The 17,534-nt window shown below is 35.2% G+C and overlaps 1 protein-coding gene across 1 annotated transcript; it reads left to right on the top strand.

The window, feature by feature from the left end:
* The first annotated feature begins 2,539 nt into the window (after positions 1–2,539).
* Positions 2,540–14,304, top strand: LOC110451760 (mucin-2-like). Its single transcript, XM_021499931.1, has 6 exons — positions 2,540–2,555; positions 4,534–4,696; positions 6,521–6,744; positions 9,508–9,735; positions 10,869–11,042; positions 11,920–14,304. Exons 1-6 carry the CDS (start codon positions 2,540–2,542, stop codon positions 12,675–12,677), a joined length of 1,563 nt encoding a protein of 520 aa, XP_021355606.1. The 3' UTR covers positions 12,678–14,304.
* The last annotated feature ends 3,230 nt before the right edge of the window (positions 14,305–17,534 follow it).

Below are 17,534 nucleotides of genomic sequence, written 5' to 3'. Positions count from 1 at the left end.
AGAATTGTAGAATGCTAAATGTGAGCGCCGAAATGACAGCACCGGCTGTATGCTCCCCCGGGAGTTGAGAAAGGTATGGGCTGGTTGCAAAGGCGTGGAGTTTCAGGGGATGGATTTCAGTCCTGATAACATAGATGTATTTGTTTTGTCATGCCCAATTTGTGTTGCATGATACATGTAATATCATTATATCATTAATTTAAATCTGATCATATTGTCAGTGTATTATATATTAATAATGAATATTTCTGACAAAAGGGGTTGTAATTTTTTTTAAGGATATTTTAAACAGATTCATATCACCATGAAGACATCATTTGATCAATAATCACAAACAAAGAAGGGAGGAATCAAATTACATTACGGTAGACTACTTGTGTAAAATAAAACAGTTTTATCGACCAAGCACCAATTACTCGATAAACTAAGTTGAAGTAGAAATACTTTACGTTACGATAGTATAAAGGCAAGTTATTGATAGAACGTTAAAAGTACAGTGAGGGAATTCCTCGGACTGTTTCGTTTTATGTGAATAAACACAGAATGAATAAGAACGATAAAACTACTTGTGCCAGAGTACTGCAAACAAATACAACATTCTTTGCCGTTGATTATTTATCGATACACTGTCGTAATTATTTATCTTATATAACAATGTTCATAGGGGACGCTGTCGGGTTTAAGACCTCCTATAGGCAGTCGCCAAGTATACTGACTACGGGCCGGTGCTTCTCCGGTCGCTCGAGTTTTCCTCAAACACCAAAACCTGACACGTCTTTAAATGACCATGGCTGTTAATAGGACGTAAAACACAAACAAACCAAACTAATGTCCATAGTTTATAATAATAAATTATACTTATTCGAGGCTCTTATATACCGTTTATCACAACCGAGTTCGAAGTCGTAAGTCGTCTTAAAGCGATTCACACATCATTATCCGTGGTTATAGGGCCTTTGCAACCAGCCAATATCTATCTCAACTCCCTGGGGTGCTGCCATTTCACAGCTAACATTCTACAATTCTAGCACTACCCATCCACGATAACACCATGCAGAGTTAAAAGGTAGTTTGCACTGAGGTTGGTTCAGTGGAGATGTTAGGATAATTCACGTGACATACTTATTTACTTATGTCCAATTAGCGGGATAACTCATGTAAAATCGAGTTAGTAAATTAACAGGTGGACAAAACACTGAAAACACCAATTATGTTTATTTTCTGTACTAATTTGTCACTTTGAGATAAAATATATTGCTTATTTTGTTTTAAACCTGTTCGTTCAGATTATTTAACATTCTGATAACGGTGATATATAGTATAATTGTTAGAAAAAAAAATCCAATACGCAAACATTGAGAGAAAAATACCTTTTTTACCTGTGACCAGCATATGTAATGATTAAAACATACTAATTGGATTTCAGCCCCATTTGCTACTAGCCTTTACACACTGTAGTCTGCACAATGTCGATTATTTTCTGTCCATGTAGTTCTTGCGATGTAAATTTGTTTACTTTGATATTTTTAAATCAATGATAACCTGTTAGGTTTATTGACATGAGATTCAAATATCGCTACCTGTGTCGTTATTATGATTATTTTGAATTTAATCGTAAGTACAGCTTTATTCGCAGACCAGACACATTGAATACAAACAAGAATTATCTTAATTTCTAAAATCAATTTCTTCTTTAATAAGCTGAGAATATTATAATTATAACAGGTGTCCAGTGTAAAGGCCTACATATCGAGCTACAAACATACACATGTAATTATAGCGAGCACTTCGTTTAAATTAGATGTTTCACATCGACTATTGTAAGAGGGCCAAAGATGTAGGTGTTCTATTCGTGGTGTGTTATTATAAGTCGCTATAGAAGTTGGCTTTAACTATAGTTCGCTACCTCAATATAAAGAGGAAACATGGTGCTGTTATATCTCTATGTGTGCTGTTGTTTCGTCATTTATCAAGGATTTAGTCACCATTTTAATCACGAAGAACTCTTTGTAGAGGAAGGTAAGTATTATTGTACTACAATTTCTGTGCTAGTTACTTCTTCTGCTGATAGTACTAAAACCAACACCGTCGTCACCAACACCAACATCACTACTTTACAGAAGGCCCTTCAGTCACTAACGAAAACACAATGAAGATTGAATGCTATCATTCAATTTAAGATTATCTTGAAAAGAAAAACCGTCTACCTTATTAATATTAATTGCTCTAGACAACACATGAACCCTTTTGTAAAAAAATAAGGATATTTTAAACAGATTCATATCACCGTAAAAACATCGTTTGATCAATAATCACAAACAAAAAAGGGAGGAATCAAATTACATTGTTTTTAACGACGAGGAGGAGAAAAGTGAAAAAAAATCCAATCCTGTAAAATCTGCATAAATAATGCTGATTTGAGTTATTACTAGCAAAATGACATCGATAGTTTATAAAATATTTAACGACCTGTGACAAAACTCAAGTTAAAACACCAAAGCAAACTTTCGAGTTGAGCGGGAATGGTGAATACCCGGGCATGACACCCCAGGCAGGTAAGAAGACGAAGATAACATACATTGGCAATTCTTTACAAGATCATCAACACTCTTTTAGTAGACATCACTGGCGATTATTATTTCAAATCACACACCAGCAAAATGATAAGAAACATGCTAAAGCTTTATAAGTTATCAGTACCAAAGAAGCATTTAAGAAAAAAACATTCAGCAGGAAAAGCACCAACTGGAACTGTATACAAAAAATAATTTTGAATTCTTCCAAGTATAATAATGTTGAATTTGCCCGCTAAGCTTAAATGTGAAGCCCACACATAAACCCTGAGCATTTATATTTTGTTTTGAATACTTGTAGATCGGTAACCTACCGATACAGTTATACTTAAATGTGAAGCCCACACAAAAACACGGAGCATTTATATTTTGTACTGAATACTTGTAGATCGGTAACCTACCAGATATAATTTATAGTACTAATACTACTGTTGCTGCTGCCACCACGAGTTTTGTAAGTCATCCTTTCTCTCGCTACAATGCTAGAGACGATTTTAAATATGCATTACCAATACATTGCACTGTTTGTAGATATAAAAATCTTAAAATAATTTTGTACCTTAAAGTGTTCTAAATGATAAGAAATGTTGTAATTACGAATCCTTTTAATCCGAATTTGTCATTTTACGGTGTACACATATAATTGCATGAACATGTATCATTTAAATTTTTAACATTGAAATATATAGATTTTGTACTAGTTTGCTGTGTGAAGTCAAACCTGTATTCACAGACCACATTTAAAAATCAATCATTGGGTGCTCTATTCAGGTTTAGTTATTATGAACAGTATTTACATAGGGAAACTGGTCTCCGGAGCGGGACTGACTTTAAATGGAATTTCATGTAGAACGTGAACTTTGAATTGGTACAAATCTGTTTTTGTTTTGGATTCTTTCAATAACACTTGTAAAAGAATATATAATACAAGGGCAGAACTTGTTGGTACACAATTTTTAACATTTACGATTTTAAGACTTAGCGATATACATTGCAGTTTTACAAGCCAATGCTGTGTCGTTGCATGGAGGCTTAAATGAGGCTAATAGGTCTTCAAATTCTCGGGTAGATAAAACAACTAATTGACTCCGATGCAAAATGCCCCAGTACATAACTGTTTTCATTTTACAGAGAATCATAAATTTGTACTATGGCCCGAAACAGCTTGTATCTTTAATCTTAATTTTACTGAAACATAGTTGTAACCTTTTCATTGTATTAACCCTCGATTGGTCTATATCGAATCATATGTCCGTAAAAATTGATATTGACCTGAAGTATGTCATGATCACATAAAATACATGCTATTTCTTTGTGTTAAAGGAAAGTCGATGTTTGTACTTATGCTCATTAGTGTGTCTTGCAGTTGTGTTGTCACTACCTGACTTCTCGATATGATGACTTGACATTACTTACATTTTACCTAGCGGATGCCGTCGTTGAATCAGAGGACACTTACGTTTCCGGAACTCCTGGTCTTATTCCCCTTGTATTTTTTTTCAATTCGGGTTTTGTCGATGAATCAGAAGACACTTACCGTTCCGAACACCTGCTCTTATTCCCCTTGTATTTTTTTTCAATTCGGGTTTTGTCGATGAATCAGAAGACACTTAACTGTCCGGAACACCTGGTCTTATTCCCCTTTTACGTTTCCAATGGTCTCCATGTAAATCTTTCCTTTCTTCATATTTCGCCCTAGTTTTACCGATTTTGATTTTGAATTATGGTTTTATTGACACTTCGGTAGTGTCTTGTTATTTTTTGAACTGCATTGAGGATATTAGTTGAAATATATAATCAAACTAATGATGCATTGTTAATTGAACTTCTTCTTTCGGAATGTAACGTAGTATATCAGTTTCAAATTTTGATCCTAATATCGTTGTTTTTAACATGCATTATAATGACAGACAAATCATATAGCAAAAACAATATTAATGTTACACTATCATTATTTTAGGGACTTATGGTGTCACGACATATCGTCTGCTTATTGAAAGATATAGTAGAAACGATGCATACGATATCTGCCGTCTCTATGGAGGGAACATCATACGTCCCGACCATTTTGAAAAGTTGGTTCGCCTCAGTCATCTCAACAATCGTGAATGGGCTTGGCAACTGTAAGTAGTCAACTTTATTCTTTTCTTATTCTTTTTTTTATTCTATTCGTAAGTACTTACGACGATTCTGCTTACCATTTTTTAGAAAAGTAATTGGTCATGCTTCTGTCTTCTGTCAACCATAATTAATCAACTATTTGTTGATATTCATTGTTTTATGCGTTATGTTCCATTGTTTAATTTTATACAAGAGACACCTTTTATATTTTCTAACTTTACGATACAAAATACAAAACAATCCATTGACACTGTTAATCACATATGTTTTCCAAGCATTGGTTGCGTAATGCTTACTTGAATGTTCATGTTGTTAGATAATTCCAACGTCAAGAAGATAATTATATTGTTTTTAAAAATTTAGGTTTTATGTCAAATTCAGTTATAAAAAGTTAAACACAACAAAATGCAATTCAAAACACTTAAGAAGTCAATAATACAATCGATGATGATCAATGTTTATTATCTATTTTTGACCAGTCATCGATACGGAGGCTAACTTGGTAAATGAAAGATATGGTATAAATGTGGTTAATGTACCTGTAGCGTACACCACACACCAATTTTACTAATCACCGAAATAACTGATTATCTCCCCTTTAATTTTATGTGGCAGAGAGCCAGAATGTCTCTCACGGGGTTTACGAAGATTTGAGCTCTGGGTTTGGTGCGCACTACAATTTATGTTATCTAGTAAAGCATGTCTACATATGATCATAAAATGAACAGAGCACGAAACTTGGTGCGCAATTCTTCCAAGAGTTCCTTATGGAGAGGGTTCCTTCAACCTCAGCCATATTAAAACATTTCCAATGTAAGTGAGTTATTTCAGAATAAACGGCATCTTATTTGTTATGTCTAAAAACCTTAAATTAACAATTGTTACAAAAAATGTACGTTTGTTTACCCCTTCTCCATTTTTGTTATTTCCAGAAGGCAGAGGATAATGGGCCAGAAATCTTAAGTAGTTTGCTTGAAAAATATTTAGTTGTTGGATAGAGGTTGCATGCTTTTATACAACTCTTTAAATGGTACACATTTAGCCATTATCCTTCAATGTTAAGCGTCAAAATTGTCAAAATAAATGTATTCATTGTTATATTCGTCGGTTGGCTTGTCACAACACGTGACCCTCATAAACGATATAGCTTGTTTTTATTTTCTCTCCCATCAACCCTGATCGAGGCTCGTACATGTGTGATACAGTAATGGTATGAATGCAGATTAAACTAGTCGATAAACACTGTTAACTGTAAAACTAAATGATAAACTGATATCATAACATGAACATTCATCATACTCAAGTACATTTAATTCGGAGTTATCCATTAACTACAATGAATATGCATTTCATCATTAAATCAAATGTGGTTTCAGTGTTGTGATAAGATGTTTTAATATCAATGAGCGTATACACCATCAAAGCGTTTTATTGGCGATATTTGCCTTAAGAGGCTTGTTATCAATCAAAATACTAATACACGTGACTACGCGCAATAAACTCATTGTTTACTATCTTTAAAATCAATATTTGGTTTTTTTATTTATTTCTTCTGCCTTTCCTTTTTAATTGTCAGCAAAGACATGGAATGAGATATGTTTCGATAGTTATTTTTCACCACTTCCGTCAAATTCATGAGAGTGAATAACTGCGCACTAAAAACACAAACTTTATGCCCCTAGCAGCACCGATAAGTCTTACATAGTAGAAGGGCAAACAGTGTGATGCAATATTGCCACACATCTTTCTAGAGCTTTCCACGATGTTGTGAAAAAAAGAAACCTCCAAACTTTAAACTATTGATATGTTTTCTTGTCTTTTCACAGACGGCATGAATATTGGATCGATCTTATACTTGACCCAGTCAATGCCACTCTTATCTGGACAAGTAACTGCGAGGCTCTAGATCCATCAAATGATTGGAATTGCATCCCATCAAATTTCGACATGAGCTCCAGTGACCTATGCATCACTTCTAAACATGGGGGTGACTGGAACAACAAGGAATGCGACAGCGATGCTTTGGTCTTGTGCGAAACGTTTCAAGCAGGTGTGTAAATAAATATCTTGTATATGGAGAAACGTCATGTCTGGAGAACAAATGATTGTTTTTCATCAGACGCTGTTGTTATTTACTTTATTTGACCAACAGTTGAAATACAAATAATAAGTCGTTGTTTAATTCTTGTCGGCCATCGTACTATAATTAGTAATACGCTGTTGCCTAATATTACCTATACGATAAAATATTCTGAAATGAAATTTACTTCCGTTGAAATACAATTAATAAGCTTGTATTTAATTGATTTGACCAACAGCTAAAATATAAATAAGAAGTCATGGCATGACATGATACGTTGCACTTAATGGATGACAAAATGTTTTTATATTTTTTATATATATTTTTTTCATCAACAAGCAGATTATTTTCGTCAAAATATACATATATATATACATTTATAAAGTAACATATTAAACATGAAACTATGATTTTTAATGTGAATTTATTTTATTCGTCGGATGTGAATATCGTCTATTGCCATCATATGCAACGTCGAAGATAGCTTGAGAGCCATTTTTAACATTTATTATTACAGTTTATATATTATCGTTTTTCAAATATGCTTTAAAACTTATAATTTATATATTATTTCAATATGTGATCTGATTATTACGTGTTAACACGAATGCATACATTTTAAATTAAACACGTAACTTAAAAAGAGAAAAGGTGGTGATTTTCTACTCCATTCGGTGATTTATCGCGATTTTACATAGTGTTGCTAGTCAAACCATCAAAAAAGACATCGACCTCGTTCATATTTTCACCTGATGAAAAGTGCTAAATATCGTTTCATAAAAACTCTTTAGTTCAAATTCTCGCATAAATTGCGTTCAGAATACAGCTTAGAAATAGAATTTTTTATAGCAACGAGAATGCATTAAGTTTTTATTGATGATGTCTATTCTAACAACTAAGTATAACAAACAAAGTCACATATAATTATAGTACGATGACCGACAAGAGCCAGACAAAAATATATGAATTTTCATATCTTTTTGTACCCTGGCACACTTTTATATGGTACACAAAGATATGAAAATTCATATATTTGTGTATCATAGAAAAGTGTATCATGGTACATAAAGATTTGAAAAATAAAATAATTTCATACCATGCGTGGTACATAAAGATTGTAAACAACTGTAAAAAATAACTCTTTACTTTCACATTTATATGTACCAACAGCCGATATCAGCCGGCAAATTGATACACTTTTATATGCTACACAAAGATATGAAAATTCATGTATTTGTGTATCATAGAAAAGTGTATCATGGTACGTAAAGATTTGAAAAATAAAATCATTTTATACCATGCGTGATACATAAAGATTGTAAACAACTATAAAATAAAACTCTTTACTTTCACATTTATATGTACCAACAGCCGATATCAGCCGGCAAAATGATTTGAATTTTCATATCTTTCTGTACCGAGATACAATACTATTAATAATTGAAAGCATATCAATAAACAATGAGGGTAGGATAAACATTTTACAGTCTCCATTCCCAGATTGATGGTTGCTATTTGGCTTAGCCATAGAAGATCTTAAACAAAATAGGCACTGTGATGATATAAGTTATAGCTACGAAATACTTGTCACCCAATCACTGAATTCCAAGACTGAATTTGATGACGTATCTTTAGAATAAATCATTCTTTCGATATTACATAAATATCCAACTAAGCCATCATGACGATGACGTTCGACACAATTAGGAACACGCCAAACATCTGACAGGTGATACGTAATATATGCCTTGTTTTGTACATGGGATTCCGTCTTTGCGTATTGCAGAGTTATCTTCTCTTGGGAACAGTTATTGATTGTTACGTCATTGATTTGTGCAAGAAAATTACGTCGTTTTCTCAAAAATTGATGACGTTACTCTCACAAACAAGTGACGTAACAATCAATACCTGCTCCCAAGAGAAGATAACTCTGCAATACGCAAAGACGGAATAGTCGGAGACAGAGGGACAAGAGGTTACTATAAAAATAGATTTTTGCATTACTTAATATTTACAAACGAATACAGCTAATGCGCTTACTATACTAGATTTGAAACTGAATTAGCCAGGCTCCTTACCGATATATGGTTAAGTCGCTAGCCCCTTCGGAAATTCTGGTCTGATTCCTTATCACTTTAAGGGTCCCCGTGAAAACATTTCCCTTGATTGTATTTCAAAAACGTTTTATCGATTTAGTGTACAAACTACGGTTTTGTTGAAACTTCAGAATGTTCTGGTTACTTTTATGCAAATGACTAGATTGCTTTGTTAACTTTATGAACCTTTGTCATAATTGTACGCATTACCTCATCTTATGGCATCCCATGACAATATGACGTCACGTACATTGAAACCAAATCGATATAGAATCAAAATCGAAACGTTGGTTATGTATTACGATGGTTAGAAAATGCATATTTTCTGCTTATATTTCCATATGATAATTGTGATGTAGTCAAAATATTTACAGTTGGTTTCTGACATATGGCTGTTTATTAAAATGGGTTTTTTTCAAAAGTCTTCATTTAATCCTAGAAGAACCTCAACACAATGAAAACTCATTTGCTCGTTGCCACAATATCAATTGAAATGAAAAACTCCATTACAGTGCTATACATCTGAAACAAACAAAATAGTAAGTCAGAAGAAGACAGCTTTTTAAAAGACTCATTTCAGGGATCTAACACAACAAGCAGCATACGAATACAAATAAAAATATTATCTTTTTTGAAGGCACTACCTGTACCTACGGTTCTGCAATGAAGTTTCCAATTTTGTCCATTTACGGTGATACGGAGGCTGTCTGTCAAACGAACTGTGCGGCGGAACCAAGCTGCTGGTCATACACCTACAGCCCGACGAGCCCTACTCGTGGTACTTGTGTGCTCGGCTTTGACTCAAGTAAACAGGAGGACCCAGCTTTCGTGATGTCAACCACTGCAACGAAACATTGCTATGTTGGTAAGAACGTCATTAGTATAGATATGTATGTACATACAGTAAACCTCGATATAATGTCATTTGTTCCATCTGCCACCTCACTTACTGCCAAAATGTTTCATAGTCCTTTTTTTCTCCTTTGTTTATAAAATTAATTTGTATCTCCCCCATGATATAGTGTCAAACCCCTTTAGTATGCCGAACATTTTCGAGGGGGGAGGGGGAGGAGGAGGGGGGGGGCAGTAGAATGAGGTTTTATTGTACAATGTACTGTAACTATGTCAAAAATATCCGCGATTGACTCTTATATAAAAAATATAAAAAATGTAAATATAGAAAAACCTTCAGCGCTAGAACTAGATTTGATTTTTTTCAGCATGAAATGTATAATATGCGTTAAAGTTAATATGATATGCACAAACAATATTGTTTACACCAAATGTCTTCTCAATCATTAAAATTCGACTTGATTTGATGTCATTTATTTTTGTTTCAATTAGTGATATATAAGTCGTTATATGAAGAGAAATGGTTACAAGGTTTCTACCAATCCTCTCCTTACACATGTCTTTAACATATACAAATATGTTGACTATGAAATACGATATTATTTTATCGAAGATTTATGATGAGAAAATCCTTTTACCTGGTTAGTTGTAATCTCTGGTCCATAAACTATGAAGATAAAGCGCTGCCTCGATCCTCATGCACCAAAAATAGTTAGTCATTCATGATATTTATATAATTTTTCACTCCATGCTTAATTCCTGTATATGTTCAGATATTAATGTTAATCAAATATATCCGTACCACTGTCAAAACCTGGATTTTTTTACTGACATTAAAATAGTTTTGATAAAGTGAACCTTGCGGGATTTGTAATCGGCTGGTCAGCAATAATCCAATGACCAAGTTTTACTTAGGTTATTGCCTAAACAAAATTAGAAAGATGTAACCGTACGTATGAAAAACCACAGTGGAATTATGTAGTGTTTACCTGCAGTGGGACAGGGATCCTTAAGTACACATGAATTATAACGTAACTTAACAGAGAAAAAGAACAAACTAGTGACCGCGACGACAAATTGTATGACGTCATTGGTATTCGTCAACGTGTTTGTTCGTTAATTCCATCTTTCATCTCGTTTTTACAGGTGAGCTGGTGACGCAGATAGATCCAACATGGTCTTTCGGACAAAATAACAATAACAATAACAATAATGACCAAAAACCTGTCTACAATTGTACAGCTGTTTCTGCCACCGACTCGCAGAAGAAGCAACAAAATATCACCAATCAGAACCTTTTTAATATCACAAACCAGAACGGTGGGTATTGATTTTAGTCATGTCGCTTGTTTATGTGTTTAAACTTGTGTTTTTTGCTTTCTATTACAATAAAACCTTGTTATTCTGTCACAAAATATTTTGTCACATTTTGGCGTTTTAAAGTTGCTTGCTGTATATCGAGGGAGACGATTTGATTGAATATTGCGTTCCTAGTCTTAACGTAACCAAGGAAGTGGGGACACACGATAGTCATCAATATCACTCTCTGCAATTCCCTATCACACCTGCCTCAGTTCTATTTCAGAAATGTTTATTCATGTACATGGATTTGGAGTCGTAAATTATTTGTCAAGTCAGTGTGTATGCTACCAGATCTACATAAGACAAAACAAAAAACTAGCAAAGTACCTTAATAGCTAACGCTACTTCACCTAACATTGGGAATTAAATAAATTTATTTGACCTAAATATCTTTCTTTCTTTTGTATACATATTCCGGAAACTAATGCAACAACCTAACCGTGAGAACCAAATCAAAACATCATAGCAATAGCGACGATTTTATTATGTATATATAGTGTTTTAATCCTTTGCCTTGAGGAATTGAGTAAGAATTTCCTTCAAATGCATCTAAGACAACTGCACCTATCTTAGCAAAATGAATACCCTTGATGTGCGTTAGTACCTTTACAAATAAGGACATAAAAAATAATCCCCCATATTCGACATTTAATAACCGCAATGGAGGGTATTGTATAAGGATCTCAGCAATCTACAATGAAAGCTTGATATCCGGAAGCAAATATTGATCCTACTTTTAAACCGAATAACGTTTTTCAATTTGAAAGATCCTCTCTTTGCTTCTGTGACTTCATTTGAAATTTTGTTCTGAAGTTATCATTATCGTCTTTTCCAGATCCATGTTCGACAATGACCCTTATCGAGTATCAGACCTTAACGGTCCTAGATACAACAACTAAAGACGTCATGGTCTTAATAACCGTCAATCCGACAACTGTAGTCATGACAACAGAAATACAAACGACTCTTATCATGACAACAACAGAAGTGCCCTCTCCAGTTGTGACAACAATAGTTTCAACTGAACTCGCCACAACAACTCTGGAAATTCCGACAACCATCACAACGACAACAGTAGTTCCTGCTTCCAACGTTACCATAACAATAACACCTTCAGTCGTTCCCATGACAACTGTCGTATCACACGACGTGATCACGGCAACGGCAGAGGTTCCAACTACCGTGGTCGTCACCGAGACTCCATCCGTTATCGTGTCTACCCTGGCTGTTACCGTTGCTGCAACATCAACGGTTGTCATCCCAACAACAGTTGTCAGCTCCGAAACACATGCCACCACTGTGGTTGTTACAACGACGGTTGTCGCAACCACATGGAGTTCTGTATCTTCATTAGCGCCGGCGGCGTTGGCCGAGAAATTGGACAACATGGTAAGGAATCTCACGGTACCCAAGAAGAACACTAAAGCCTACCAGCGCACATTAGGCTGCGCAGAAGACGATCGGCAGTCAGCAAAGACAGTAGGTTACATTGGAATCCTTCTCTTGATTTTCCCTCTAGGACTCATGATATGTTTGGACATCCCGTCTGCAATAATCCGTATCAGGAACTTCCGAAAGGTTTCCGAGAGTTAGGCTTTTGGATTTGAAGTGTTGACCTATTTGTAACTTTTAAGAGACTAATAGAATCTCTCTAGGACACACGATAGTTATCAATATCACTCTCTGCAATTCACTATCACACCTGCCTCAGTTCTATTTCAGAAATGTTTATTCATGTACATGGATTTGGAGTCGTAAAATATAAATTATACTTGTAACTTTTAAGAGACTAATAGAATCTCTCACCCACTTAGAGGGGGAAGATTCTTAATTGCAAAACACGAGGCTTTGTCGAGTGTTTTGCAGTTTAAGAATCCTTCCTTGATGGTTGAGATTCTTCTTTCTTACCCACAAGGGGTGAATGATTCGTTTTCTCTTACCTTGCTCTCCAAGTGTGTATCATATACACATGTTAATGTTACATGCTTAATACGAGTTGACCTAACGATGATATTTGTTGACGTGACGTTCTGGTATTGTTGAAGTGACGTCATACCATTGTGATGAATAGGGGAATTCCCCGTCTAAACCCTAGGTTGAGACAAGGAATTATTTTACCCTGGACAGGGATATCCACCATTTTACCGGTGTCAGATTTTCTTATCTCACCTTAGGGTTGAGAAAAGCTACACGTGTTCTTTGCACGTTCTCAAAAATTGTATGACGTCATAGCAACAAGACCATGACGTCACGGCAACAATACAATGACGTCACGTCGACAATTCAGCCGCATCACATCAACATTGTCTTGCATTGATGTAACGTCTATGTAAAATACAAGGGTAAACACTCGGCAAACCTCGTGTTTGACAACTTAAGAATCTTACCCCTCGGTTTGAGATTACCCTGTCTCACCCCCAAGGGGGTGAAAGATTTTATTAATCTTATACCGGTAAAAGAGTGGATACACCTGTCCAGGATTAGAGAAAATATATTCTATACTGTTTAACTCCAATATACCATAATCGTCGGTATCATAGGCAATCCACAATCTTGTGTTTCAACGTCAATCGCACTCCTTACTTTTTTATCTGACGGTTGTCTACCAAAAATTGTCCTTCAATGTCCCAAACAGAATGTCCGTTCAGCTGTTCTGTCCTCCTCCCGTCAACGTCTTTCCAATCATTCAAGCACACTGCCTCGGTGGCCGAATGGTTAAGGCGTCTGACCGTCTACGACCACTAGCCAACCACCACTGGGTCGCTGGTTCGAGGCCTGCGTGGGGCATTCGCTGGTGCTTATCAGTGGGTTTTTTCTGGGTATTCAGGTTTTCCTCCACCACTAAAACGTGGTTCGTCCTTAAATGACTGAACATAGCAGTTAATAGGACGTAAAACACAAACAAAACCAACCCAAAATCAAGCACGTTTGAACATCATTAACACAGACTAGGCAAGGAACCATCTATATTCCACTTGCACGTGGGAGTTTGATCCTTGTTTCTTACAGGCCGCAAACATAACCTCAAGATTCATGTTCTTTCACATGACACCGTCAGTTCTTTTAAATGTAGATGTAAGACGTCTGCATTACAACAGGCCAATTTCCTATTAAGGTATATCACAATAATAAATCCGTTCGGTACTTCAGACATAACAACATATCTCCTATTCCGTCTTTGCGTATTGCAGAGTTATCTTCTCTTGTACGCAGGTATTGATTGTTACGTCATTGGTTTGTGTGGGAAAGTTACGCCGTTTTCTCAAAAATTGATGACGTAACTCTCACAAACAAATGACGTTACAATCAATACCTGCTCACAAGAGCAGATAACTCTGCAATACGCAAAGACGGAATTGATATGATGTAATACACCCTGCAGGTCACGGATTGAGAAAAAATGAACCTGCTGTTTCTTATCGCATGTATTGTAATTTCTAAATGGATTAATTAATGTCTAAATGAATTAGTACCAAATTACTAAGCAGGAATTTTTGTCTAGCTAGGAATGTCCATACAAGAAATACTAGGCTTTCGTATGCAAATAACATCTGTAAAGAATGTCAATAAATTTAATAATTATAAACAGAAACTTGTCAAACATTTTCATACATTTTAAAAGTAGTATTTTCTAATGAAGTAAAACCAATTTTGTTTTAGATTATGCTACGTTAGCGTACAACTAGAACAATTTTTAAGTTTTTGCTATATTAACATTGTACTAGTATATTTAAATAAGACTTGTGCCATTTAATTGATAACACGACTTTGCATGATAATTGTGCATTATGTGATGATGATTTTAAGGTGAATGCGTCTTAGAAAATTATGATACTATATATTTTATGCTATTGTGTGTTTCTAATATATTTATAATGTAATACATCATTGACACAAGTATTTTACTAACAAGAGGATCGACCATGTGGAAGATTATTAGCCCATGGCTAAACATGCATTTATCCTCAATAAAGAATGTCTTCTAGTAGTAGTAGTAGTAGTATCGTAAGGAGCGACTAATGTGTAACCCTTAGTGTAACATTAAGGGGTATGCACTCCCCCAATGATATTTTGTAGTATAGTATATCATCATTAGGGGGTGGCCTTTTTACCGAAAGTTGATTTTAACCCCTAAAACATAAAAAAAATACTCTGAACACCTTAGTATAACAATTTTATTCTGAACAGCACTTTATTGATTATTCATTTAACTACAAGTTTTATGTCCAGTAAGACGTTTACATATACAATGAATCTCCTTGTGTAGACGTATTTGTCATTTTAACATGTATTCATCACTAATTGATTGATGATGTCACAATCAAACATTATTATTACGTCAAATTATATCCCGATTTTGGATAGCATCGCAAGGTCTATGTCATAAGTTTAGCAATGCAAATTCCATCTTTGCATATTGCAGAGTTATCTTTCTCTTGTGAGCAGGTATTGATTGTTACGTCATTTGTTTGTGAGAGTAACGTCATCAATTTTTGAGAAAACGACGTCATTTTCTCACACAAACCAATGACGTAACAATCAATCCCTGCTGACAAGAGAAAATAACTCTGCAATACGCAAAGACGGAATAGGACATCACTATTCAGCAATCTAGGGTCAGATATAATCTATCACTTTGTCCAGAACTCTATAGTAAATTTTACCCCTCTTCAAAGGATAACCAATAACCGGTGGGTACTGAAAATAACAATTTTGAGAAAGCCCCCATCATGATATTTGCATTTATGAAGATAATTTGATTCTAGTTTATATGAGTCTGGAGAAGATTTTTTTTTTTTTTCATTTTTTTTTCTTTTTTTATTTTGGGGCAGGATCTACAATTTTACAGTTTGATATCCTCTACAACGAAGGATGATCTTGACCAAGTTTGAAATAATTTCATAAAAAAAAAGTTATTTAAAAGGTCAAAAATGTTGAAAGTTTATGGATGACGGGTGAAAGGTGATTGCAATAGGTCACTGGAGCCTTTCTGATGAAACTAGTGCAACGCATTCCCTAAAACATGTGCTGCATGCTCTCCGGTATACGGATAAGGAACCATGGACCTAAACATCCATATTTTAAGTAACTTTAACATCAGTTCTTCACCCTTAGCCAATGTACGTGTTTTCAACTTATTACGTTGAGAAAACACAAATTAAAACACACGTAATTGATATGCAGACGAGGGACCATGGACCCAAACATCCATCTTTAAAGAAACTATGACGTTGGTTCTACGCACTTATCTGTGTTCTACCAACATTGAAAAAAAAAGGCGCAATGGGCCTTGATTCTCACCTGGTATTGATCTCACAATCGTAACCTTGAAATTGGATGAAAATAAAGCTACAGGCAAAATATCAGTGTCTTGACTCAAAGTCATTCAAAAGAACCTGTTCAAAGATTTAAACGCAGTTGACCCCTGTGACCTTGAAAGTCAATCATGACATTAAGTTAAACACATTTATAACCCTTCATCCCAGAATGCAACTTGTCAAATACAACCACCCTATACCTTTTGTAAATTGAGAAGATGACTAATGCATATGAAAGATTTAGACACAAATGACAAGATGTGACCTTGAAAGTGTGCCAAGGTCATTCCCATGGAAACTGGTCATCCCTTCATCCGAGCATGCTACCGGACACATATCACTATCATTTGCATTTTTGTTATTTAAAAGAAGTCATTTAAAGATTTTGACATATTTGACCCCAGTGACCTTTAATATAAGTCAAGGTCATTCATTTGAATAAACTTGGTACCCTTCAAGCCAGTATGCTACTGACCAAATATCATCATCCTGGGCATTTCGGTTATTCACAGAGGGTCGTTTTAACATATTTTACCCCGGTGACCTTCATAATGCTTGAATGTCATTCATTTGAACAACTTGGTAGTCATTCATGCCTGCATCTTACTAGACTAATATAATCACCCTGGATGAAGGGCTCATCCCTGAATGCTTTTCGTCAAATAAATTCACCTTGGACACTTTGGTTATTTAGAAGTCATTTAAGGTTTTAACATATTTAATCCCTGTGACCTTGAATATAGGTGAAGGTCATTCATTTGAACAACTTGGTAGCCATTCATGCCTGCATGTTACTAGACTAATATAATCACCATGGGCACTTTGGTTATTCAGAAGAAGTCGTTTAAAGGGGTTTTAAGACAACTGACCCCATGTGACCTTGAATTTGAGTGAAGGTCATTCATTTGAACAAACTTGGTAGCCCTTCATCCAAGCATACAACTGGCCAACTATCATCACCTTAGGCCTTTTAGCTATTAAGAAGAAGTTGTTCAAAGTAAAATATTGACGCCGGACGATGGACGATGGACCACGGACAACGCGCCACGGCATAAGCTCACCTTGGCCTCCGGGCCATGTGAGCTACAAATACAAACTTAAACCCATTGATATGCAGACGAGGTACCATGGA

This window comes from Mizuhopecten yessoensis, unplaced genomic scaffold (assembly GCF_002113885.1).
Source record: "Mizuhopecten yessoensis strain PY_sf001 unplaced genomic scaffold, ASM211388v2 scaffold6169, whole genome shotgun sequence".
Taxonomy (NCBI): Eukaryota; Metazoa; Mollusca; class Bivalvia; order Pectinida; family Pectinidae; genus Mizuhopecten; species Mizuhopecten yessoensis.
Note: the sequence above shows the minus strand (reverse complement) of the source record. Positions and strands in the feature narration are given on the sequence as shown.

Bases quoted from the DNA above. Each gene is read 5' to 3' on its own strand.
- LOC110451760 (XM_021499931.1), top strand. The intron at 9,736-10,868 runs GTAAGAACGTCA...TCGTTTTTACAG, and splicing joins AACGAAACATTGCTATGTTG to GTGAGCTGGTGACGCAGATA. The intron at 11,043-11,919 runs GTGGGTATTGAT...CGTCTTTTCCAG, and splicing joins TAATATCACAAACCAGAACG to ATCCATGTTCGACAATGACC.